We start from the raw sequence: 26,287 nt of genomic DNA on the forward strand, positions 1-26,287 counted from the left end.
TGAGAACACTGGTTGTGATAGCTGTTGAGGGACTGAGGACTGATTCTTACTCTCCAGTGGCTACTGAGCAGCTGGCTGGCTGGAAATGATGTTTAGGCACTACTGACTTGCAGGGGATTGGAGCCAGCCTTGTAGAAGCAGAAGATGCTCTGGCAGTGCCAATCCCCACAATCATCTAGTCCTTTGGAGTTTGCTTTTGTTTTTTCCCTCCTCCCCCCCCCCCCCCCCCCCCCTTTTTTTTTTTTCACATTAGCCAGAAGCAGTGTGGCTAAATACATCTTGAAACAGGAAAAAAGTCTGACCCCGTGTGTGTGGTTTGTCTTTTCTATTTCTTTAATTGCAAAGCTTTGCCCATTTTTAATTAAATGTGCTCTGCCTGCCTTGTCCCTACTCCAAGCTAATATGCTCTAAAATGCTCCTCTGGCTTAGTACAGCTCTTTTTAACTGCTGATTTTGGTAAGCATCTTATTAATTGCCTGTTTGACGTGGGTGGTGGAGCTTCGTCTCCGAGTCTTGCCCTGGACCATCTTTCGACGCCGTACCTCACGACAGAGCTCATAGAAGGCCTCCATAATGTTGCCTTCTCCTGTGCAAGCAGAGCACTCATAAAAAGCACATGCTAGTTCTGTGGCCAGCTTTTCACCTTCCTCTGTGCTGACCTGCCTGGAGTGATCCAAGTCTGCTTTGTTCCCCACCAGGATCAGGGTGACATTTTTGGGTTTTTTAACTTCATCCAACAAGTTCTTAAGTGGCAGCACTTCCTCAAAGCTGCCTCTGTCCGTGATGTCATAAACCAGCACAAAGCCTTCACCCCATCGCACATGTCCTTCTTTCTGAATAGCATCCTCCTGTTTTGAAAAGACAGACACCAGCCTTAGGAATTTGATTTATGAAGAAGACACCAGGCCTTCAGATAGACATTGGTCCTCCAAAGCCTGAAAAGCCATATACATCTGCTCTACTTTATACTTTATGCATGTCACCTTCTTTATCACGTAGCATAGGAGATCCACTCTACCAAGGTGTCATGGGCTCCCTGTGGGCAGGCTGGTAGCACGGAATTGGAACAGGGTCTCTGTGGAATGATACCCAGCACACAAACCGCATAGGACTATGCAGCATGAGTATCTGCCATGTTTTGAAAGGAAAGGGGACTGGCTATGACAAAACTGCTCTTCACTTTGGTGGGATTCATTGACTGAGGCTGTCAAGCCTCATCGCTTGACTGTAGAAATAGACTGTGACTTCATGCATAGTAATAATGTGTTGTTGGGTTGGCCCTGAATCAAGGAATGAGAACTAAATCATTTTAATCCCAGAGTAAACCCTGACTTTGTTTGTTCTTCCAGCGTTCGAAAACTCTAAGCAGGGTCCCTTGCAGAAGGGTCTGGATCCAGCATGCTGGGTCCAGCAGCAAGCTGATGGTGGTGGAGGAGGGGGGGCTCTGTCAGAAGCAAATCTCTGTCCCCAGAAGCAGATCACACCTGCCACCCACCGCACTGCTGCCGCCACCACGCTCCCCTTCCCTGCTGTCTATCTGAGCCAAGGTATTGGATAATAGTACATGTACCCACGCACCTGACCAGCTGTATCTAGTATCTCCATGGAAACGACTTCATCATCAATGGTAGCCTGGTGACGATATGTAGACTCTAAAATAAGAACACATTTTGTGAAACGTATTAAAAGAAGGTAATTTGTTTTGTATCTTCCTTACAGCTACCCCAGCACAAGACCTGAGATGTGACATACAGCTTCACTTTTATTTGTTGGAGCTCTTCCAGGCATTCTGGAGAACGCAAGTCCTCCTTTCTACAATGGTGACTATTTTACCTCTCCCCATATGGCACAATTCTTTCTTTCCCATGTCTTATACCTGCAAAGGGCTGTGCCTGTGGACGCTGCGCTCTGCGCCCAACAAAAGGACAGTTTCCTGCAGTAAAGAGCTCTGCAAGGCTGCAGCCCATTTTTCATGTTTGCTTATAGGGAAGGCTGCCACCTATGAAACACAAATACTGCTACTCTCAAAGTATCCAGCTCAAAAGCCTATCATTGTGTAGCTTGAACTCTGACAAGATCAAAACCAGTATGGTTGCAAACCAGGGAACCTAACCATTAAGCTCAGGCCTTATACTGTGGTAAAATTACAGAACAGTTAGCTATTTTAGGAATGTCTCTTTTGAAACGCGCTGAAATCATCACATTCTGCTCTTCTAGCAAGGGCTCAAGCAGTGATTTCCCTGTGTATGATTTATAAGGAAAACCAGTGGGCATTAAGCATTCACACTATGTTACAGGAAAAAAAGGAACCTATTTACTGTGTCCCAGGTTCTGGAACAAGACAGCTAATCAGAAAGCTAATGACAAAAGGGCTTGTTTTATCTTAATGAGCTGATAAGTTCAATTTGATAGCATTTGACCTAAAACTTGGAAAATGATCTGTGCTAAAATTCAGATTTATTACTGTTGCTAGCTCACAGATGTCCTATATCAAAAGGCAAATGTGTATGCTTTAAAACTGTGGCCAGTGACTACAAATGCTTTGCATTGTCAGAGACACAATTCTTTTATTTGGTGCAAATCTCCTCAATAGGAACAAAGGATATTTTTAAGGAAACACATTTCTTGAATTTGAACTTCTGAAAGGGCTCATGTTTGTGAATGCCTCTTTTCGTTACATACTTAAGAATGTCACTTCTTCGTAGTGAAGAATGTTTCAATGCTGTCAGTGCTGCAAACACTCTTCCCAAACCAAAAATGTTACTTCCCTCCTGTGCCACCTTAATTGCTTTAAGTAGCACAGCTGCCTCTAATAGGGACAAATGGTCAATTTAATTAGACAGATGGCAAGCAATCTTGCTGTAGGGTTTCAGGCAACGAAGACTAGGTTTTTTAAAGGCTGTAAATACCCCTACTGTTTAGTATTGTAATGCTGTTGAAGGAGTTGGAGTTCTACCTTTGTGGTCCTGAGGCTATATCTACACAGCAGAGTAAGATATAGCTAAATCTCTCCTAGCTGCTGCAGTTTTCCCAGGGGAGTGCAGAAAAGCAGGGCCTCTAGTTTGGCATGGAAGCTGCAATGATGCACCTTCAGCAGGTTATTTCAGCAGCTAAAATGTTCAGTGCTAGGTTGGGACTTCCTGTGCGGCACTCCATGTCCAAGGTCATTTAGGAACTTACACTTCGTTTCTTTGGGGGACAGTGCTGTGAAGAAGAGATGGCTCTCTGAGTGAGCAATGTGGTATTAGCTCCTTACTTGTTTAGGCCTTGCAATGCCTAAATGCCTTTAACCATATGGCCCTGCTTGACAATTAGCTGTTGAGAATTGGTCCATGCAACTTAAGAAAATGCTCATCCAACCATGCTTGCAGCGTATCTGTGAAATGTCCTTCTTAGGAGGCAGAGTGTGGTAGGCCATATGGCTCTTGCCCATGAAATGGGAGAATAAATCTCAAGGACTAGACTTGTGCTGACTGCAGAAAAGTAGCATGATTCTTAAATGATACTTGAGTTCTCACAATTGGACTCTGGTGGCACTTTATGTTGCAAGTTTAACTCACTTTGGCTGCTCGCATTGGGATGGAATTTGATCCTGGATGAGTAGCACTGATTTGGGTCAGATTAGTGTAAATATATCTTAGTAAGTGTGTGTCTGTTCCTGTGCTTTGGAATGTGCAGTAGCTGGATTAATTTGAATGAGGAGTGTAAAACAGCTGGATGATTAAAGCAATTTTTGGTGTAATCACAGAAACAGAACAGAAACATCTGAAGAATCTGGTTGTCTTGTAAGTTATGAGCCCTGAAGTTGTGATTTCCAGTCTGTTCGCATCGATCCTGTGGTACTTCACAAATGCATTGCCTGGGTTTGGGATTTATTAATATCATTTTCCCTGTGGCACTTTGTTTTTTGAGACATGCAGCTAGAGAGAAATTAGATGACTTGAGATATCTGCTGGATCCTTAACTGAAACCGTCAATGGTGCAGGTGTCTGTGTCTCAGCTAAGCACCCTTGACTCCTATTACGGTTGATGAAGTAAAATAGGTGCTTGCCTGATCTCTCTCCTGGGATGAATCACACCTCAAAAGCACTTAGAAGTCTAAAACTGGTCAGGTGAATCCAGGTTGTAAATGTCTTATCCTTGCATTGTCATGGTCAAGTGGAAAGAGCAAAGTGTAACACTGTGTGCCAGCAGCCTTCCTGATACAGGCTCCCAAGATGACTATAGGCAACTTTCTCAGCTTCAGAATATCATCTGCACCAGGTGATGCCGATATATTAGATCTACAGCTATATGGCTAAAACCTCACAGATCGAAAAGAAACCTCAGAGCTGTGTTTTACTCTTCACAGACTCAGTATCAAAACTGCTAGCTTCAAAGCAGAGCTAGGGAGCTGCCGCTGCTGACCGAGCTGTGGTGTGCCTGATGCTGTTAGTGCTGTGGAAATAGAGTGGAAACATTTGGTGGTTTGCTCTGTTTCAATGTAAGTAAATCTGACTTGTTCTTGTTGGTTTTGGGGTGTGCTATGCGTCTATTCATAATCTCAGTAACAAGATCAAAGGTGCTGATGAGTGTGGCTTTAGGAGCTGATGTCAGATTTCAGGGTCCCACTTGGTTATAAAGCTGCAATCCCCCAGCACTCTTGCTGTGCAAAGCAGTCTTGGTTCTCACAGTCCTATCGTTTGAAAAAATTAAGTTTATTCCAGAAACATTTAGAGCTGTCAAAAGGCCTGAGAAACATGTTGGAATGTGGTAGCAGTTGGTTTCTTTTTAAGTCTAACATATTGCCACAATAATTCATTAATAGGAACTGCATAAAATTTTCAAATTACTACAGCTGCTGAATAGTTATGGAAATAATGATTTTTTTTGGGGGGGTGGGGGGGGATTAAAAAACTCTTTGTGTTGATAAGCTCTTTGTGTTAATAAGCATGTTAGAAATCTCCCTATTCGTCTAAACAATATGATTTTTAAAAACATTGTAGAAAAAAACTGCTAAACTTATATAGAGAAAACTTTGAAGCCCATGATCCACAGACTGTCCATAGATATGATGTTCGGTCACAGCTTGACCACATCCCATCCTGGTGCTATGCTTATTGTGACATATTTAACAGAGTTTTGGCCCGTAAGACTTAGCTGGTCATTTATCAAGGACTATTTGTCCAGGACTATCCTGATCTATTGAATATATCTGTTCCAGAAGATTATATTTCCAAGAGGAAAACTATTATCTGAGAAGTAATTGCTAGATCTTGGTTTATATTTGCAGTGATGTAAAAAGCTGTAGTGATGTAAAAAGCTGTTTTCAGTACTTGTTTATTTTGAATAGGCAATATACATCAGGGTATGTCACAGCTCTGGAAGGAAATATTTGCACTGGAAGGGTTTATTGCCTTTAGGAAAACACTTGTAGTAGGAGTAGGTAAATCAGTTGAAATGGAGCACGACATACACCATTTTACATGTAAATTTAATGAACAGCCTGGTCTCTTTTGATTGCTTTTAAGTACAGAGGGACACAAACTCTGTATCCATTCAGAATTTTAGTTCATTTTTGTCAAGAAAGATTAATAAAACAAGGGCATTTAAAAAATTCTCTAAGAAATTCTGGTCTCGTGGTGCCTTTCAGCCAGTTGAATATGAGAACTGCAAGAGACCTAGAGAAAGAGATTTTGTGTAATAATCATAGCTGAGTTTCCAGACCGAAAAACTACAGCTAATAGGCATGAACTTCTAAGTTATGGTTGAAGTCTTGGTTGATGGCAATGCAGCAGTATGTTTAAAAGACTAAAATTTCCCATAATTATTTCTGATTACATAATAAAGTTTCCTGGTTTTGGTTTGGTTTGGTTTTTTGCTGGGTTGCTTTTTTTTTTTTTTTTTTTAAATAAACTCCCTGTTCATTTAGACTCCTGCAATCTTTGACATCCATCAGGACGGCACCTGTCTCCACAACATTTGAGAACAGTAACTTTGAGAGCCCATTGGGAAAACAATTTACCTGCATTACTAACTCTGGTGCTGTTTGATATGTTCTCCAGAGCCTGCCTTCAGCCTGCCTTTGTGAAATCTGTCTCCCTCTGCATTTTCTTGCTGCTTCAGGAACTTTTCAACTTTTAGAAAGCCCTGTAAGTTGAATGTACCCTCCTGACTCAGAAAGTCTCTCCTGCTTTCTTCCTTCCCCCACCCCAGCTCTTCTCAAAACTCAGCTGAATGTATTTTTTTTTTCTTGCTTGCATCTGCTGTTACTTACTCCATCCATTATTTACCTTACAGGAGGGTTTTTATTCTGCAACCATCAGTGGTTTCACAGGAACCACAGCTCTGCCCTTGTGTATTTAGAACATCTTTCTAATGCTAATGCAGTGTATCCCCACACGTCTCTTTATTAACTGATACTACAGATGCAAAAAAAAGGATAGCTGGGTTATTTATTATTTATCAATAATACCATCAAATGATATGCCATACATTGTTATTGCTATCATTATTATCATGTATAAAAGAACAAAAAGTATTAAAAAAAAAAAGTTACTGAAAGGAAACTCTGACAGCTCTGATAATTGCACTTGGACTCTTCAATGTTGTAAGTGTTTCCACATGTGTAACCCCAAGAGTCAGGAAACACAGAAGGAAAAGTTCTAGGAGGTTGTACAGTACCTGTGATGTGCTTTATATGTGTGACTAACATACTATACAAACATTCATGTCAAGCCACAAATTTAAACCAAAATGTGTATGAAAGAAGAAGGTATTTGTTTGCAGTGATATTTAATTCAACTCTAGGGACTCTAGCCTGCTTCATATGGAGTCTGCTGCTTTTGGAATTGATATGGTGATGTGCAAAGGAGTTTCTTTTCTAACTTCATTTTTGGCTTTTGTGGCTGCCTTCTACAAGGCTGAATTTGATATAATCAGAGTTGTGACTGCAGTAGAGCAGGTATTCCTAAACTAGTCAGATTAAAGCTGAGCACAAAAATGTGATGTGGGAGGCACTGCAGGCAGCGAGTGTGCCCTGGCTTGCCGAGCTGCTTTTAGTTGCTGTTTTCAGTCCCAGGGAAAGCTCGCAAATATTTTCATCCTGAAAGTTTTGCTAAAATCAGGGTTGGGTGGAGGGCAGAGACCCTATTAGTGAGGGAGGAATGCCCGGTGTGTGCTTTGGACAGGCAGCAGGCACGCGCCTCTGCACAAGCCAGGCTGTGGGGCTGTCCTAGGCCCATGCAGATGGGCAAAGTCTATTAGTAGGGGACCTCAGAAGAAGCTCCAGGTGCTGTGGGGACTCATGGGGGACAAGGGATGCTCTGTGGAGCTCAGGGACACATGCAAAGAAAAAAAGCTACTGCAGTGTAAAATATGGAGAACAAATTCAGAAGTGAGGCTTCATTAGGTCTGCTGCTCAGGAAGCAGCTTGGTTTTTATCATATTTTCCTCTTATAAAAAAGTGGGAAGGAAAATAAATGGCTACTGCATGCATAGCCCCACTAGACTATGAAGTTCTCATCTTGGTATGAAAGGATTTATTGCATGCCCAAAACTTGCTCTTTAGGTAGAACAGGTGGGAGATATAAAACTAGTATAAAGAAAAACATTTTTTTCTTGTTGATATTTTCAATAAATAACATATTTTGGCCTCCAAACAGAAATCCTATAATACAGTTTTCTTGAAGACAACTCTAAACTTAATGAGAATTATGTCTACTTGTTGGCTTCTGCCGCATATGATTTTTCTCCTGTGTGCGATGACTGGGTTTCTTTTGAGGAGGTGGTGAGTGATGTTACTTTTCCTTTCCTATAGGTTCTGTCCTTATCCAGCTTTTGCTGAGATAGGCATAGAAAATGTGTACAGATACTTGTGAACTGCGTTCATTAAGGCATGCTAAAACAAAAAAAAACAAAGCCAGAGCAGTGCTAACTAGTAGGTAGTAAGCTTCAAGGCTTTAAGTGTTTTTTTAATTTGCTGATTTAACTTTCCTACCAACACTAAACAAAGGCATTAGTTCCTGGTGGGAATTATGCCTGACAAGTTTAAGTCTGAATAAACCATATTTTGCTACAATGTTCTGTTTGATTGTGGCAAGAAGTCTTTGTTAGCAAAGCTGTGAGTTTCACCTTATTTCTGCCAATACAAATGAAAACTAACCAGTGAGACTTTTCTCACACCTAAAACAAGCAAAACAAAAGCCTGCTCTCCTGAAGGTGCAAAAGCAAGCACTGGAAACTCATCTGGAGAACATTTCAGAATATGATGAGCAAGAAAAGTAGGGACAAAATATTTTGCAGATGTAGCTACAGCAAGAACAACCACTGCCATTCCTGATTTTTGCTGTCTGTCAAGCTACTGTAAAAAGGCAATATTTTTATTACTGGCATCAGGAATATCTTCATCTTGAGACTCTAATGAACGAAAACAAACCACATTTTCAGATAACTGCTTCCATGTTATTTTAAGCATCTTCCTCTGCTGCTCTGAATTACAATTTCGTCATTTCAAGTCTTTGTTGAGCACTTTAGAAGCCGGTGTTGGGGGTTTAAGGTGCTTTAGGCCATACCAGTCCATTTCGTTACAAACACCTCGGAGAAATCAGGAATACTTTCATGGCTCATTGCCATAATACATTCAGTATAAATTCCTACTGCTGAGGAGTATAGTAAAAATGATATAGTGTATTAAATGTATATCAAGTTAAGTAACGTTTCTACTGTTTTGAAGTGGGAAAAAATAAAAGCCCAGGAAGATACCTAGTAAGGCACAATCTCGACTATTGGGGACTGAATCTGTTAAGCACTGAGGCAGAAGGAATGAGTAATTTTGTTAATAAAAATTGAGGATGCTAATAACTAGAGTCTGGCTTGAAAATAAGGCTGTTTTCCAGCAATTTATTAAGCATCTGCACATTTGTCATGGTACTCCCTGAAACACGGGTTGGCAGCCATTCCTCCTAGCCCCAAATGGTTGGTTACCGTTACATCTCCCTTTGGCTGAAAGCCCATACTGGACAGCATGTTATTCCTAGTTTGTGCCTGGATAAACTGTAGTTGTCAACATGGGCGTTCAGATGAAATATGCAGAAGGCAAAGTTCTGCAAGATGATGGCAGAACTCAGAATCATAGAATCATAGAATGCTTTGGGTTGGAAGGGACCTTTAGAGATTATCTAGCCCAACCCCCCTGCAGCGAGCAGGGACAGCTTTAACCAGATCAGGTTGCTCAGAGCCCCATCCAACCTGACCTGGAATGTTCCCAGGGATGGGGCCTCCACTACTTCTCTGGGCAACCTGTTCCAGTGCTTGACTACCCTCATTGTAAAAAATTTCTTTCTAATGTCTAGTCTAAATCTATTCTTCTTTAGTTTAAATTCATTATTCCTTGTCCTGTCACAACAGGCCTTATTAAAAAGATTCTCCCCATCTTTCCTGTAGGCCCCCTTTAAGTACTGAAAGGCCACAATAAGGTCTCCTCGCAGCCTTCTCTTCTCCAGGATGAACAATCCCAACTCTCTCAGCCTGGCCTCATAGGAGAGGTGTTCCAGCCCTCGGATCATTCTGGTGGCCCTCTTAACTCCTCTTCTGCTCGCTGTGGAAAATGGTTAGTTTTAATCATGAAGATGATGATGGTCTGGTCTATAGCACTGTGTAGACTGCAGTATCCTGTTGTGCAACAGGAGGAAGAGAGGGCTGGGAGGGGAGGCTTCCCCAGGCTGCCTTCCTCCTGGGACTGCTGGTCTGTCAACCTTTACACCCTAGGACTGAAGGGACCACCAGTTAATGATTTATTAACACTTATTTTAGTATGGCCCCACTGTTAAAAGTTCTGTTTGCTGTCTGGGAAGTTTCTCTCTCAGCTGTGCTGCTAGGAGTTAGTATTTTTATGGTAGAGGCAGGCAGTAAACCTTCAGGAGTGTTATGACAAACTTGCTGAGTGAGCCACAATTCAAGAAAACTAGAAATCTACAATATGCAAGGACATGTGTTTCTTCAACTTGTAACCTGCAGCAGTGAAAGCAATCCTGGGGATGAAGAGTTTGTATTCAGACAGTATTCCAGCTGTCCAGACAATGTGTTAGCTGAATGTGAGAGCGAAGACAGTCCTTGAAAACTGTATTTGGACCTGAGCTCTTTTTCATAGCTGCCTTGGCACAAAATTAGCCCACAAAGGTAGTCCTTGCATCTTCTCTTGCTACAGTAAATTATTCTTAGTGAGGTCTTGGCTCCCACTGATAAGATCTTTCTGGTTATCAACCATTTTGATGGAAGCTAGTTTGGATATATTCCCACTCTGCTCTGTTTATGTTGTTTGTATGTATTTGGTGTAGAAAAGAAACTCAGGCTAGCAATATTTGCTAGGGTTGTAATGTTAATCACATTATGTATGGTATCCACAAACTTCCTTTGTGGTCCGTGAATGATACCATTTTGCTAACAGAACCCCCAGCTACAGATGTGGTTATAAAGGCAAAACTACCCTTCTAATGTAAAATAATCTTCCTCGCAACAAACCTTCCAATGGGAAAAGCCTTCTTGCCAATGTAAACAGTATCTTCACAAAGTGATTTCTGCTGTTCTTGCCACAGCAGTGAAATTTATGTCTTGAGCTGGTCTATAGGAGATGAAGTTCTCTGCTGTGAGATAATTCCGGGCACTAACAGAGGTGTCTGTCTCCCTCCCTCAAGCACTTGATTACTTAGTGTACCTTTCTGCAGTCCTTTGGTTGTTTCATGCTACGCTGCAGAAGGACGGTGCTATCATGGGCCTTTCATAACCAAGCTAGCGGGACAGCAATTTGTACCACCTTATCTCCTATCTTTTCTGCTTTACTGATACCTACACATTTCACCCATGTTTGATGATGTCTTATGGGCTATTGCATTAGATGGGACTTTATAGAAACACTAACTCATTTTTTGTCCCCTCCCAGTTGAAAAAGAGTGAACAAAAACCTGAGTGACTTAAAGAAATTGTGACATAGTTGGAAGAAATACTCTTTAAAAATGTCACTATTAATCTAATAGTCCTAGCAAAGTTATATTTTTTTCTTAAGACTCATGTTTCTTTACGGTTACCTCTGCTTCTTCAAAGTAATGAATAGTCTTTTCTCTGTCCCATTCAAATGAAATAAACTCTCATGCTTTCTGTCTCTCTTTGCCTTCATAGGTGGGCCAGTCTGTCATGCACTGTTCTGCTGATTATCTGCTCAGAGACAGTTTTTCCTTTCAGAGGATTAGCAAAGTTGTATGAAATACATGAGCAGCTAGAGAAAGACATCTAGGGGTAGTGTGAGAAAGCCAAGTGACCTTTAGAAAGGTCGACAAAAAATATTAACTCCTTGGTTGCTGTTATTTCATAAGTAGACTTTTGTTTAAAGCACCTTTGATATGTGAGTCAACCCTCAGTACCAGTTACTTAAAGGATTTACAACCCTTCTATGAGACGAAGGATTTTATAGGTGAGAAGCAGAGGCAGAGAGACTGCAGGCAACAAATCAGTGACAGAATCAAGAAAAGAACTGAGGAACCTATCTCCTGCACTTCCTTGGGGTTTTGTTTGATTTTTTCCCTATAAGGCAAATATGGATGTTTTAAATCCCCACGCCTCAGAAAGCAGCTGATTCTCTCAACTGTACATAAAAATGCTAATTCAGAAGAAATGACACAACCCAGTTCATAATCCCCTCTTCTTTTTAAATCTTGGATATCCCAGCTCTAGTTAAGCAAACTGTCCTGGTTATGGTAGAACAACAAATGTGTTTTCAGAGAAATACTGCAAAACTTATTTTAGAAAGCACCCACTTAGCCATAGCTATGGTGAAGTTTCTTCTTTCATCCTTTGATCCAGGAGATTCTCTCTGCTGTCATGACTTACGGAGGCAGGTAATTTACTGTTGCCCACAAAGTAATCTGCAGGCCATCAGTGCTGTCTGTCTACTGCTTTGATGACTCTTTGGGCTTCCTCCTCCTTTTTTGCCCCCCAGGAAAAAATACATTTACCAGTTTCCTTGATGACTTATTCCGATTCAACGTCTCCAATCTTAAAATCATATAATATCACTTGTTTGATGGCAAACCACAATCTCTCTATATCTTTGAGGTCAGGTGAAGGCACCCTAAATTCTGGGCACTGCCACTAGCTCGTGGGGGAAATTTCTGAGATCCAGACTGTTATTCCTACTTATTGGCACTGAGGAGAGCAGGCCTTCACAGCAGCCTTGAAAATCATGGTGCGAAGTCCTGGGTCACTGAGGTCTATGGGAGTCCTGCATTCAGGCCAAGAGTTTACCCACAGAGGGTAGGTGGCCAAATAAAGGTCTTTGCACCTCCACCTTGAAACTCATTCCCATAGAGTATGTCCATCCCCGAGACAATGCTGGCTGACAGGTGTTACACACTTATACACTTCTAGTTTTGTGGCAGCGGTGAGGTGGTGTCCTGGTTTCAGCTGGGATAGAGTTAATTTTCTTCCTAGTAGCAGGCATAGTGCTGTGTTTTGGATTTAGCAGAAGAATAATGTTGATAACACACTGATGTTTTTAGTTGTTGCTAAGTACTGCTTATGCTAGTCAAGGACTTTTCAGCTTCCCATGCTCTGCCAGGTGCACAAGAAACTGGGAGGGGGCACAGCCAAACTGACCAAAGGGCTATTCCATTCCATACCATATGACATCATGCTCAGTATATAAACTGGGGGGGGTTGGCCAGGGAGCAGGGATCGCTGCTTGGGAACTGGCTGGGTATTGTTTGGCAGGTGGTGAGCAATTGCATTGTGCATCACTTGCTTTGTATATTGTTATTATCATTATTATATTGTTATTATTATAATTACTGTTTTACTTTATTTCAATTATTAAACTGTTCTTATCTCAACCCAGGAGTGTTTCTCACTCTTACTCCTCCGATTCTCTCCCCCATCCCATCGGGGTAGGGGGAGTGAGCGAGTGGCTGCGTGGTGCTTAGTTGCTGGCTGGGGCTAAACCATGACAGTCCTTTTTGATGCCCAACATGGGGCACGAAGGGTTTGAGATAACAACAGATTAACCAAAGTGTATTAAGGAGTCTGTTAACAGTTGCCGGTCACGATATTAGTTCATCTGATCTGCGCCATGTTCTTTTTTTTGCAGCACACGTTAAAGCTTGTTGTCAGTTTGTGCAGTGTGCTATGCTCTGCAGTGATTCACAATCTTTTGCTTGGGAGGCTCCTTATCAAAACCCTGACCTTGAGCATTCTTTGGTATTTGGGTTTCATACAGAAGTCACTACTGTACTTCGGGTAGTACCTCATGGAGAGAGTTAGCAATTATACTTCTTACTCTGAGGCTTGTTGTGGAGGAAATAAAGAATGGCACCTTTGCTACCTTCTTCTATGATGTTTCCTCCTTCATTACAACAACTTTTCAGTATCTTGAACACCCCTGGGCAGTTAAGATACTTCTATTGATACTTCTTGGGAATATTGTTTCAGTTTTGATAAAGGTCAGTGAGCAGTTTAAGAATATCATCCAGAGATCTGCCCCAAGGCTGGATAGTTATGAGTGGAAGGGCGTGCGGGATAGTATGGGCAAGTACGGAGGACAGGTGGTCAAGCCCCAAGGGCACCAGCTGCAGCAGCGCTGCTGGGGGCGGCCGCTTGCAGGCTGCAAACTGTCCCTGAGCCAAGCTGCCTTGGTGGCAGGCAAATTGTCACCCCACTCCTGGCAAGCGCTGCTGAAATGGTACACAGGAACACTTGTTTTCATGCTGCTTCTATGATTCTCTTAATAAAGCCAAATGGAAATACAGTACCAATTTCCAGTTCTGTATTAAAGCCACCGCAGATGTGTTGCTTATGTTTGTGAAGCACTTTTAGGCTGTGGCTTAAGTGCTGCCCTAACCAGGCCAAGTGATTTTAGGCCTTCTAACACCACGCTGAATTTGCTTATTAATTTGCGAGCCGTGTTCTATTTAAAAACATAAAAACATTGATGAATTTTGGTGAAAGTCATGTGGTAACCCAATCCCCTTTCTCAGTACATATTTAACAAGCTAAAGAAGACTAAGTTTAATGCTGCATTCATATATTTAATATTTTAGAAAACAACTGTATGTATTTTTTCAAATGTGCAGTTCCAGCCTATTTCTACATAGAGCTCTTTCATTGGACCTTCTAATTCCGTTGCACGTGGGACAGTTGTGTGATTTTTGTATAAATACAGATTGAAAGTGGAAACTCATTTGCCTTGATAATGCCAGGTAACCATTTAGCCTGAGTGATTAGGCAACTTTTAAAAAAAAAACAAACCAACCCCATGCCAAGATGATGACAGTGACTTGCCAGTTAAGCACAAATGATGGAGAAGTCAAGGCTGACAGTTAATACTTGCCTGAAAAATGACCTTTTCTGCAGTTGTTACCCCTTGGCTAGGAATAATAAATTAAACAGCACAGTGATATGTACCTTTTTTGTGAAGATGCAGCTGTCCTACCAATGCTCGCACAGATTCAACATCGTGCACAAAAGTGGCAGAGCTGCAAAACCTTGACTTCAGCAACAGCACCATGTGCCAAAGCTTGCAAGATTCAGTGATGCTCCTCCCACCAGAAAATGTTATTTTTGTGGTTTGTAATTTGGCTCCTGAAGATACAGCAGTATATCCTGATGCTGCTAAAAATACGGTCCTTCATTTTCTTCTGGCAGGTTAGAGTACTAAAGAATATTTATAAGGTGTGTTTTTTCCTTTCCACTTAAAAAGTGGCACCTTTGAATTACAAGAGAACAAGTTTTTTTACCCTGATGCTTAGTTTAGAATAATGTTGAATTTCCATCAGGCCTTGTACAGCTTGATGAAAGCTTTCCTAAAAATAGGAATTATCTGGGGATTCCTTGCATCAGAGGGCTAATGGGTGGTTGAAAACTTGACATAAGAAATAAATGGTAAATATAACATTTTTTGTCACAGCCCCAGTGATTTTTGGCAAAACATCCTGTTGCCTAGTAGCTAGTTTGCATCTATTTTACTCCTGCCCTTTCAAAATCTCTTGACAAAGCTGCTTATTCTCCCTGTAAGGCAAATGGGTCTCACTGACAAAACTTAAACTTTTTATATTGGTGGAATATGTAGATATCCCTCTTTCCACCCAACTGCCAGTCCGTGACTGCTAAGAAGAAATGAATCTATTCTGCTAAAACTTCTCACTAAATTCAGCTCAGTGATGTTTACAGGTGTCTGGACACTAAATCACCACAGGATGATCATGATAAAGACAGAAATGCATTCTTTCAAGCACTGTTCCTCAAAGCTTTTGGAGGTCCAGTCCCTTTCTGATTGATCTCTGAAGGCCTGAATAGTGGTTAGAATTTCAGGAGATTTTTTTTTTTTTTTCCCTAACACTTCAGAGCCTCCTTTGAATCCTGTTGTGATACATAGTTTGAAAAAAGAACACTTTAAAAAACAGTCTCTGGTGGGCAGCTTCCACCAGTGATTACTGTGATTAAGAAGTAACTTATTGACAATATTTCATTAGTTTTTGAATTTCTCAAACCTTTTCCTCTGAGAAACTTAAAGCACTTAGCTTCACAATAACTGTAATATATAATTTAAGCTGTTATCCTCTAAACTGAATGAGAACGTAGAATTCAGTAGGTCAAAAGAGGTTTAATTTTTATTTTATTGGGATAGGACTGTTGTCTGCATGAAAGGTTTCCATGTTGCAAACAGAAGACAAATTCCTGAGGGGCATGGTTAATTTGCAGTTGTATTCATTTGTAAAACAGAAACAAAGGTCAAGTCTTGTACGCCAAAAAAGGTATGGGGCCTTCATAATGGGTCAAAAAATAATAAACCTTGCAGCTTGCTAATAACTTTGTGTGTTTAAAGGCAACAAGGATACTTTTGCATTCAGTGTCCCTGTAAGAAATTAATGAACTTGGACTATACTGATATAAAACACTTTATATACTTCTATTGTCAAGTTCTTAAAGTGACGTATTAGTGATAGAGATGTGAAGTACCAACATTAATAATACTAATAGAATATTATACTGAACTTCCCACTGTGCAGTACAAGGCAGGTGACATATAATTCACTGATGAATATATTGATATTAGCAGATAAAAGAATGTATTTGAGTTCAGGTTGTTCTGAGAATTATTTTCCCAATATGAGACTGCTGATATCTATCATTTCTTCATCTACCAGATGAAAACACTTACTAGAATACTGGATACTTTGCTTTGTTGAAAGGTCTGCCTGGGTTTTGCAATAAAGTGTATTAAACTTTCATCTTTGTTTCTGCTGTGCAAGTTTATGGTGCTCTGTATTTCTTTAGTGAGAACTCTTAGAGAAAGAACTTTAACAAAGAAATAGGTATTTAACTGCATAATCTGTAGTTGAACCTCCAAAGAAAGGTTAGGAAGGAGATGGCAACAGATTGTAGGAGAAAAGGAAATTTCCTGGTGCTTTAGTTCATGTGCGAATCACTTAGTCTTGAGGCATTGAAGGTGCCTTCTAAGATGTTAACGCCTCATCTCAGACTTCTTGGCCTGGATTTTCTCTGGTGCAGAGCATTCAAATAGCTGCTAACTTAGAAAATACTAAGAAATGGACCTTGATCCAAATTTTCAAGTGAGGCCTCTAATTCAGCAACTGTTTGACAGGTTTTTTGAGATATCTGTGCCAGCTTCTCAAAAGCGGGAACCCAACACAGCTAAGTGTGAGCAGTGGAGGAGACGTGTCCCTTTTGACGACTGGTGTCTGGTCACCCAAAAAGTGAGATGCAAAGTATGTTTGAAAGTGAGGACAAAAAACTTACCTAAGGGTAGGTAGACTGACTGTAAGTACCTGCAATTTTTTTTCTTCCCCTTGAATATTTGAGATCCGTATCCCAGCGATCTTATTCTCTAGCAGCTGATGTTTGGGTAATCCAAAAGCTGAAAACTGATCGCACACTAAATAATTTTCAGAGTGAAATGCTAACGCAATTGCTTTCAATGGCAAGATTCCCACTGACTTCTGTGTGGGCAGACATGTGCCTCATATATTAATTCTGCTTTCGTTTGAGTGTGTTACTGCTTCTCTCTTCTGCCATCTTAGGTAATAATTTGTTCCAGCTTTAAATGACCATAGAGAAGCTTTTTACAGCAAATTTAAAGGTTGACTGAAGCTTGGAATTTTAACTCTATGACTTTCCATTACTTCAGCCATGCTATTATATACAGCATGCCATGTGTATAGAATAAAATGCAACCTACCTAGCGTCGGGTCATATTCCCAGATGAACCGTTTGGTCAGGAAGCGTACAACAAGAGCTGGAGGAGCAAAAAGATTCCAGGTGAGATGCACAAGCCATCTACTCATCTGGTTTTTAAAGTTTTCCCAGCAAACTTTTCTGTGTGAATGAGCATGCAGCAGCTCCCCTGAACTGTGAGCAGAATTCAGCATTGCGTATTGCGGCAGTTGAGACCTTTTCTCTGTTTGTGGCCCACTTTACACTTTTGGAGGGGGGAAACAAAATGAAAAGAACACAACTCTTTACAGCATTAATCATTTACCCATGTAACAACGCAGGACAAAGAATACCAGGAGGTTTTCGACTTTTTTCCGCTTTTTTTTTTTGTTTGGTCACAATAGCTTCTACCATTAAAAAGCCAAAACATCCTTATTTACAGTGCTATGAGCAGATGACCTTTGAAAAAAAAGTCTATTTTGGATGCTTTAGATTTCCCATAACCAATGGAAAATTGGTTTTGGGAAGTTTCGGGAATTGGTTGGCAGTTTTTGATCCAGGATGCTTTGAAGCTTCAAAACTAGGGGTGTTCAAAATAATTTAATTCTTGAAAACTTTCCCTTCAGATTTTAAACCTTGTAAGGTAAACACATAACTGGCTAAATAGCTTTCTTCTGTATTTTGGCATGCCTTCCTTGCAACAATTTATCTTCCATGTTTTGCCGACTTGTCACTTGAAGCAATCAGCTATAATATTTTAAACCAATCGTCAACAAATGCTATTAATGAATTTGCAGAAGCAGAAATAAAGCTTTAGATTTTGGAGCACTGGATAACTAGTTCTCAGTTTCAGTTTATGGGCTAAGATCTTGCTACTTATGTTCTTATATTTAATTTTTTCTATCCCCCCACCCCCTTTTAAAAACGACTTATAAAGGCTTTGTCAGGATATTGATTATGTTCTAATTTAAAACTATGCAGTGCCTTGAATTTCTAGTGGTGTAAATGAAGTGTTTACCATTGCCAACTATTCAAAATCTTTCTGTGTTTCTAAAATGCAGCTACAGATATCACTGCACTAGCTATGATTGTGGTGATTTCAGCTATAGGAAAAGTTTTCCTTGTCAGCCCTACAGGATTGTTCCGTTCTTTCGGTTGCAGACAGACAGTAAAAGGTGACAGCTAAACCCAGTGCTGGTCCTTTTCAAAATTAAACCCATGAGAATGCCCCACATCCCAGATTTCTGTGCCCAATAGTAGGACAGGGCAACACTCTGCAGACTAAATAATTAAGCTTTGCTTAATCAGAACCTATTTTTTAAATACAATCAGAACATTAGTTTTCAGGAAGATTTAAGTATGCCTCACACTTGGGAGGGGCAATAAGAAGCTGATCCTAAGGAAATGAGATCACTACATAAGAAGCAATTTTAAATTGGTGTTATTTTAAGTTTCTATTTTCCTTAGGAAATCCTATTTTTTAATTTTATTAGCCTTTGCAGAAATGCTCTCCTTGGCCCTCAGAGTGAATGTGGCAATTCTTAGCCAAAGTAACTTTTCAAGTCATAGTCCTAATGTGGATGTCATTATACCGCAAGAAGATTTCTGTAGCTTATTTTCCATCCATGATGATGTCTGCACCAGGACTTTTTTCCTCACATTTTCCCTCAGCTGGAATAGTTTAAACATCTTGATATTTCAAAAGTTTGGTCATGACTCTTCTCTAATTGCTAGTAATTGGTTCTCTAATTGCTGGTAAAATGCACAGCATGTTCTTTTTTTTTTTTCTTCTTTTTTTTTCTTTTTCTATTTTGACTGGGGAAGTGATGCAGGGTAAAAGTTTTCCTGACATACTTTCAGAAGACTCATACCACCTTCCTTTTCAAGAACAGACTTTAAAAATGCTTTCTTCTTTCACAGCCATACTCTGAAGGAGCAGCAGTGATGCGCTACCTGTGTTGCAGTGCTTTAGCAGCCTGAACCTTGACCTGGAGTTGCTAATGGAGAGAGAGAAAAGGAGGAAGAGGGTGGGGGAACCTGTCCAACTATTTTCATATTTAAACATGGTTCACTTATAGTTATGATAACATTGTACTTGTAGATGGAAATTACTAGAGAGGAGGGTCAAAGTGATGAAGGGGACTGGAAGAAAATCTGTCAAGCGCTAATGTCTGAGACAGGTGATAGAGAGCAGCAGCTCTGAAGGAAGAGGGAGAAGAGCTGATTTTGGAGGTAGCCCAAATGAAGGAGGTGAGAAGGTGACAAGCCATAAGAAGGAGAGGTAGAACTGGACCGCAGCTGCTGAGATGAGCCTGGGAGAGGAGAGGTGCAGCTATGTACACCTGATGAAATGGTACAGGCGCTGAGCACTACCAAGGTGAAGAATTAGAGATCACAGATGTAAGCTCTGGTGAGGAGGTAAAAAAAGTAGGTTGTATTCGCCTCCAGCAGGGAGGTCCGTATGCAGAAATAACAAATAATCACATACGCAGGAGGGAGCTGAAGAAAAGAAAGGAAGGGTGGGAGGAGGCTGCCATGCATAGGGCCAGATGGCAATTAGCCTCCCTCGCTGGCAGGTCTCAGCGGGGAGCACAGCAAGCCCAGCAAGTTATTCGCTAGGCACTGCCGGTAATAAAGTACTTGCATAAGGCTTGCTTGGGCCTGGTGAAGGGAAGAAAATGCCACTTCAGCACAACCCCAGGTGAGTGAGGAAGTGTCAGCTTCAGAGCCATATGCTCTGCGCCAGTTTTGGGGGCACGCACACTCAGGGGTGTGCAGAGTTGCTGTTCCTGCGAGGCTGGCTCTGCTCAGCCTCCTCGCTTCTGGCCTGGCCGATTCCCGCAAAATACTCCTGCTCTCCTTTATGGCAATGGTCACAGCCCATCCTATGGAGCTTTTCACTTCCATACGTTTTTACAAGGCTGAAGATTAGCAGCTGCATTTCACAGATGGAAACGTGAGATGCTTCTGACCCAGTGTCTGTCCTGTTTATAACTATTGCACGCTATGTTGGATGGGAAATGTCTTCACTTTTGCCTCATTAGGGGTGCCTAGCAGATGGGCCCCTGACATCCAGTTGAGTATTAAAACAATGTATGTGGCTTTGCTATCTGATTTGACTAAAAATAGTCAATGAGAAGAGAGCTGGGAAGGGCATCCAAGTGTTTAGGCTGTCAGTCCGGAGACCAGCTTGCTGGCTTGCACTGCCTGCCCTAGCAATGATCCCCCTAGAGCAGGGGTATTACTATGGAGCCATTTTGTTTATGTTGAGCTCACTTACTGCCAGATTGCATCACTTTTTAGTAAATTAACTTCTGCCAGCAGAAGAATCTGAAGTGAGGACATTAGGAATTCACTACACTTAGAGCAGTAGCACTTGCATTTCTGCCACTGGAATAAATGATGCTTTGGGCAAAGCAATAAAACTTCTCCATGTCCTTAGCAATGCTGCACAGAAAAAGTTGAGATGGGCATTACTTCCTTCTCACCTTAGCAAAGGTGTGTGCAACCTGTTTGACCCGTTGGCCTTATTTAGACACATTTAACTCTAATACTAATAATGAGCCAAAAGTAACCCAACACACACACACAAAAAAAAAAATCCAAATGCTGGGTTTTGATTCAAAATAACATTGAGGTTGAGAATGTCTGAAATGCATTATTTTCTGATTACATTAGGTGTCTAATTCCAATGTTCATATTAAAATGACCATTTCCAGTGCTTATCCTCAAAGAAGATGAAATGCATTTTGAAGCAGGCAAGATTCGGATCGGTGCAGTACCTAACATGGTCCTAATTTCATGGTCCTCCCCTGAGACTAGTCCAGGCTCTTCCCTGAACACTTACTGCTTGTGAAATACAAGAACTTGCAGGCTTAGAAGGAAAGAATCTCCAACAAACTGCAATTTGGATTCCCGCTGTGTTTTTTGGAGACATGACCATTACCTAAGGGAATTGATGTAATGTCCCAGCAAAGGAAGAATAGACTCATGTCTCTTTCTGCCTTTCCTGACACCCTCACTTCCAAGTCAGCTGTTTTGTACAGGGTTTAAATTAGGGTAGAACTTGGCCCAGGACTTTCATTCACTCATGTTTAAACCTTCTGCGTTAGAAGTTATTCTTGGAGAAGAAACATGACTATCTGTCAAATACATTTGCAGTGTAACTCCACTGAAGACAATGAATTTATATCAGGAATTAACTTGGCATATAAACTGAGATTATCAACCACATAATTAATCAATTTATTTGGTACTTGTGCAGCCGAGTCCCTTACTCAGCTTTAAAAATCTCAGTCCATATCTTTTGGAACATTTGTTCCAAAAGTTGTGGTGTTTTGCGTCTTGCTTTAGATCTTTGTTTGGATTTAGTAACATATAAATGCCCTGGCTAAATTTACAATCTGTCTGAATACATATCTTCATGAATTTGTTATCGTTCCAGCTAATACAAGCTGAGCTTTTGGGAGAAGAATGGAAGCAGGGTTTTATTTGAAAAACATCCCCCTTCCCCAAAAGCTACAGAGTTCAAAGTTATTCTAAGAAAAATAACAGTTCTCTGCAGTGAAATAACTGTATGATGACTCTTTTATGCCATGAGAATTTTAAGCTATAAAAATGGTCTGAAAGTAGTCCCATTATTTAACTTATCAACAAGTCCATTCCCAGTGCCATGATGGTGTGTTGTCAGTAAACCATACTTGGCAGGAGGCACCGGAGTGGTTAAAACTAGAGGTTATAATGATCAAAAGGCACTTTCACAAATGAAGTATTTCATTTTTTTAAAAAAGTATATTTTTGTTAGAGAGTTCATCCCCCATTCACCCTCTCGGAGGCCCCTCATGTATTGGTATTTCAGTCCCCTTGGAGCACGTGGTGAGCTCCAGCCTGCAGGATGGCGGTGCCACAAGATTCTGGCATGCAATGTGCTGCCTCCTTCAACAGCTCTGTGTCCAGCTTTCACATGTAACCGTTTGTTTGAAAGGCACAACCACGAGAATTTAATTTGCTCCTGAAAGTGCAGGCCATTTGGGGGGGTGGGGGGTTTCTATATGTATGAGTATGAAGTATGAGCTGCTAATGCGGAGTCTTTTTCTGATCCTGGTACGTCGTGGATGTAACCATGCAGTCATTACTTCTGGCTCTGCATCCGTGGGCCTAGGTTTGACTCAGTTTTGACAGTATCTCTGGCAATTCAGTGATGTGGGGATATGAGTGGTGAGTGAGACATCAACAGAAGGATTTCTCTGCCTTCCTTCCTCTCTCGGTTTGTTCATTGTGGTCACTTCTGACGTTGAGACCTAACATGCTTGTAGTAAACTAGAAAGTAAATTTAATGGGGCAAAATGAGATCAGTGGGGGGAAAGGAAGAACTGTACCAAGTATAAAAATGGTCTGTTTTACACTGCCTTACTGTCTCAATCTCCGCATATTTTATGCATATTTTAATGACTGTCTTAAGCAGTGAACTGTTCAGAGAACTTACGGTGTATGCCTGTGTGTTTTTTCTGTCACAGCACAGTGAGGTCCTCCACTGACTGATGATATAAATATAAAAAGTATATACACTTTTATATATAAATATCAAAACTATATATACTTTTTATTATATATACTGTCTAGCAGTATATATATATATATAACTGTGTGTATATATATATACCGTGTAAGAGTAAATACAGACGAGGATTGAACAGCTATGTGATGAAATGTGTTGCTCTTGCCTTTCAGGAGGATATGTTTCTTAGCGTAATGTAAGCCTTTTTTCTTCAGTGGTAATGATGTGGGCTTCAGTTCTGTGGACCCAAATCTGAACATCAAAAATGGTTTAAAAGTCTTTTTGTTCTGGTGGCGTTTAAAGGGACTGTAATACCTGTCTCAAATCTCTATCTTAATCCCCACAGCAGGATCATGGACCAAACCAACATTCCATGTTCAAGTACTTTGAAAACACTAACATACTTTCAAAGGTAAAACTTAAACACTGTATATTGGATTTATCTTTACAGTAAATAGTATTTTACATGCTGAATATGCACGTAGTAGGACTCCAAAGACTGCTTCAGATGCTAAATCAGTAGGTTGTTCAATTAGATGTCAATAACTGACCTTCTTTTGACAAGTTGTTTGGAAGGACTGTACTACTGTGCAAGAGAAACTGTTTTCAGTTTCTACTACAAAGTTTTGGGGAGTATTCCTTTTGTTAGTGGCAATTTCAGTTTATCTTAGGTGTAACTGCATTTTACTACTGTGGGAAGCACCTGATTTTAGGAACTTTTGAGTGGAAAAGTGGAAAGGGTCTGGAGAAAAGTAACTCATTTCAAGGACCTCATCTGAAACTCTAGCAGTCCATAGCATGGTGTATTTACTGATTCCATCTTGACTGTTTTAATAGCAGACTGGAAGGAAGCACTACATCAGATTATTTTGCAAGCACTTTTTAACTGCAAGGAATGAAGTAAACAATAACTTGTGCTTTTATCAGAGCATGCACGTTAGTTTACTTCTGCCGCCGCTGAAAACGAACATAAACATCATTGACTTCAGTGCAATGACACTAATGCTTGCAGGTGCTCATGAAATGAAAAGGTGAGCCATCCGTTTCCCGACTTGCACAAGGGTAATTGCTCTACCCATGTTCACACTTATTTCCAGGGTGACTGTTTACCCAGTGCTCTGCTCCCTGCATGTTTCTGCTCTCTTGCTCACCAACCAGACCATGTGTGGGCTGCCCAGGCTTAGGGGTGCTACCTGCCAGCGTATGCCCAGGCAACGGGGTCTTGTGGATGCTCCAGCTCTTCTGCAACATCTAGCCATGCCTGGTCCTGCTTTTGTAGGCTTGCAGCTTTTGGACAAATTGAGTCCAATGTTAAGGAATTGTCAGCATCTCCTTTCACTGGCAGAGATGTCTGACCGCCAGGTTAGAGGCAAAATTTGCCGCTACTCAGAGACTGGGGAGAAAGCAGTCTTGGCGCAGGCATGTTAGCGGAACCAGGGCCACTTTCCATATTCAGTACTGAATATGGAAAATACGGGAGTCATTTGTCAAAATCTTTGATTATAACCACATCCTAATGCTAATAGCAGGAAGTGTTTCTTGTCTTGCTTCTGGCGTGGTAATTTCACAATAAAAGAACCTCTCTGTATATTCATCTGGAATAGTCTACTGTGAATTTCACAAAATACACAGTATAGTAGTCATTCATCCCATTGCCACTGAATGGGAGGATTTTTGTAGTAATATTCTACCCGTTGCCTTCAGTGCTGGAGGCATTTTTTTACAACAGTTGCTGCATATGGGATACAAGCAGGAGGCTTAATTTATATTATGCTATCCCATTCCATAATATATTGCTCCAATATAAGGTTGTTTATTTCACAGGTCTCCTCTCATATAAAAGACAAATGGTCAGACTGGTGTGTCTAATGGTTTTGATCATTTTAGGAATGTAGTGTGTAATAGCCACACTTCTACCATTTCTCCTCTCTTGACTTCATTGTATAACTTGTTATGTCGCCCCTTTGTGAAGACTAAACTTTCTGGTGTGCTATTACTAACACATATGGTTTTCCAAAACATAGTTAATGGTAACACCTCCAGATGTTTTTGTGTCTGAGACAGAGTATATTTGTGATTGGGCTGTAGAGCAAGTCTTACAGATGAAATCACACAAATAGCTGTTGCTTTTCTAGATGACTGACACAGATAAAGTTTGAATTTGCATGCTCTTTTGAAAGACACTGGACAAAGTAAAGTAAAATAGAATTCTCAGTATAAAACTTTTACATAAACCCCACCCCCCATCTCAAGGTGAAAAATAAAAAAAGTTTGATTTATTTGAGAGAGAATTGAAAAAAGAAAATATTTTCAGAAGAAAGAAGGGGTGGAAAACTTTTTTTGTTTAAAAATCCAGTACTTCATTAAGTCAATGGGAAGATGACAAAATTTTCAGGGAGCTGTACCTTTTTTAATTTTTTTTCCTTACATTTCTCCCAGTGTTGACTAGAAAACATCCCACTCCTGGTCAAATTAGTTTGTCATCTTTAAAAAGAAAAAAGAAATAAAGGAAAAATAAAGGAATTCTATAATACTTTAGATGGCAGGATGATCTTCTGGTTATTGTCAAAGCATTTTTGTATGAATGAATTTTTGTTGGACAATGCACTTTGAACAGAAAGGCCATTTTTTGGAAGGAAGCTAGTTTTTTAGATATCTCTTTCAAAGGAAATGCCTGAACACCTCACCATTTGTTTTCAAAGAACCTGTAATTTAGGAAATGCAAATTTAAAACAAACAAACAAACCCAACCTCACTAGCCTCCATATTGTTCTTTTATTCGCTGTAGTGTTATTTTGTATTGCACTGGAGAAATGTGTGGGACCAAACTGTGGGTTTTTTTAACCAGATGCCACTGTTACAGAGAGATGGCAAAGATGCACTTTCTTGGCTGTAGCATCCACCAACTACTCAGCTTCAGCTGAGCTGTATGTCCCAAAAGGGTTCAAAGTTGATTTCACTCTGCTGGTACTGAGCCTGGCTAAAGGTGCAAGCAAAGCGAGTTAGTTGAGTGGTGCTCCTGAAAGGAAGGGCTGGCCGGCCATTTTGGAGATACCTTGAGATGCTCCTAGGATGGTGTCGAGCTGCTGCCTCATCCCCTGCCAGTGCAGAGGGAGGAATATGCATGAGCACAGAAGGAAGCAGTGGCCAGTGCAGTGCAGGAGTGGGGATTTTTGTTGCTGTTCTGGTTTGGTTTTTTTTTTTAATTTGTTTGGGTTTTTTTTGTTGTGGGTTTTTTTGTTTTGGTTTGGGTGTTGGTTTTGGTTGCTTTGGCTTTTTTTTCTAAGGCTCTCCTTCAGCTTTTTCTCTGATCCCTGTTTTCTCTCCCTTCCCATGCTCAGAAGGCAAGAGATGAATAGGAGGAACTGGAAGAAAGGGGAAAGGAGTGAAGTTGCCTTATTAGAGAAGGTCTGCATGTCCTGGGAGAGTCATGGACCCCTTTCCCAGGGAGTAGGGGAGGGAGCATGGTCTCATGCCCAAAGGAGATTAAGAAATTTTTCCAACAAAGTGAAAAGCTGGTTCTGTGTGAATCCT

At 40.8% G+C, this 26,287-nt stretch overlaps 1 protein-coding gene across 2 annotated transcripts in view; it reads right to left on the bottom strand.

Annotated features, from left to right (window-relative positions):
* Positions 1-440: 440 nt before the first annotated feature.
* Positions 441-26,287, bottom strand: part of RERG (RAS like estrogen regulated growth inhibitor) — a 109,411-nt gene continuing 83,564 nt past the window's right edge. Inside the window, exons 2-4 of one of the 2 annotated variants that reach the window (XM_075727703.1) lie at positions 17,222-17,278; positions 1,579-1,652; positions 441-848 (exon numbers count right to left, since the gene is read on the bottom strand). In XM_075727703.1, the coding sequence (XP_075583818.1) occupies positions 441-848; positions 1,579-1,652; positions 17,222-17,278 (539 nt within the window). The remainder of the gene's footprint in view (positions 849-1,578; positions 1,653-17,221; positions 17,279-26,287) is intronic. The other variant, XM_075727704.1, reaches the window with a different exon arrangement.

The sequence above is a fragment of the Pelecanus crispus genome, chromosome 1, assembly GCF_030463565.1.
Source record: "Pelecanus crispus isolate bPelCri1 chromosome 1, bPelCri1.pri, whole genome shotgun sequence".
NCBI lineage: Eukaryota > Metazoa > Chordata > Aves > Pelecaniformes > Pelecanidae > Pelecanus > Pelecanus crispus.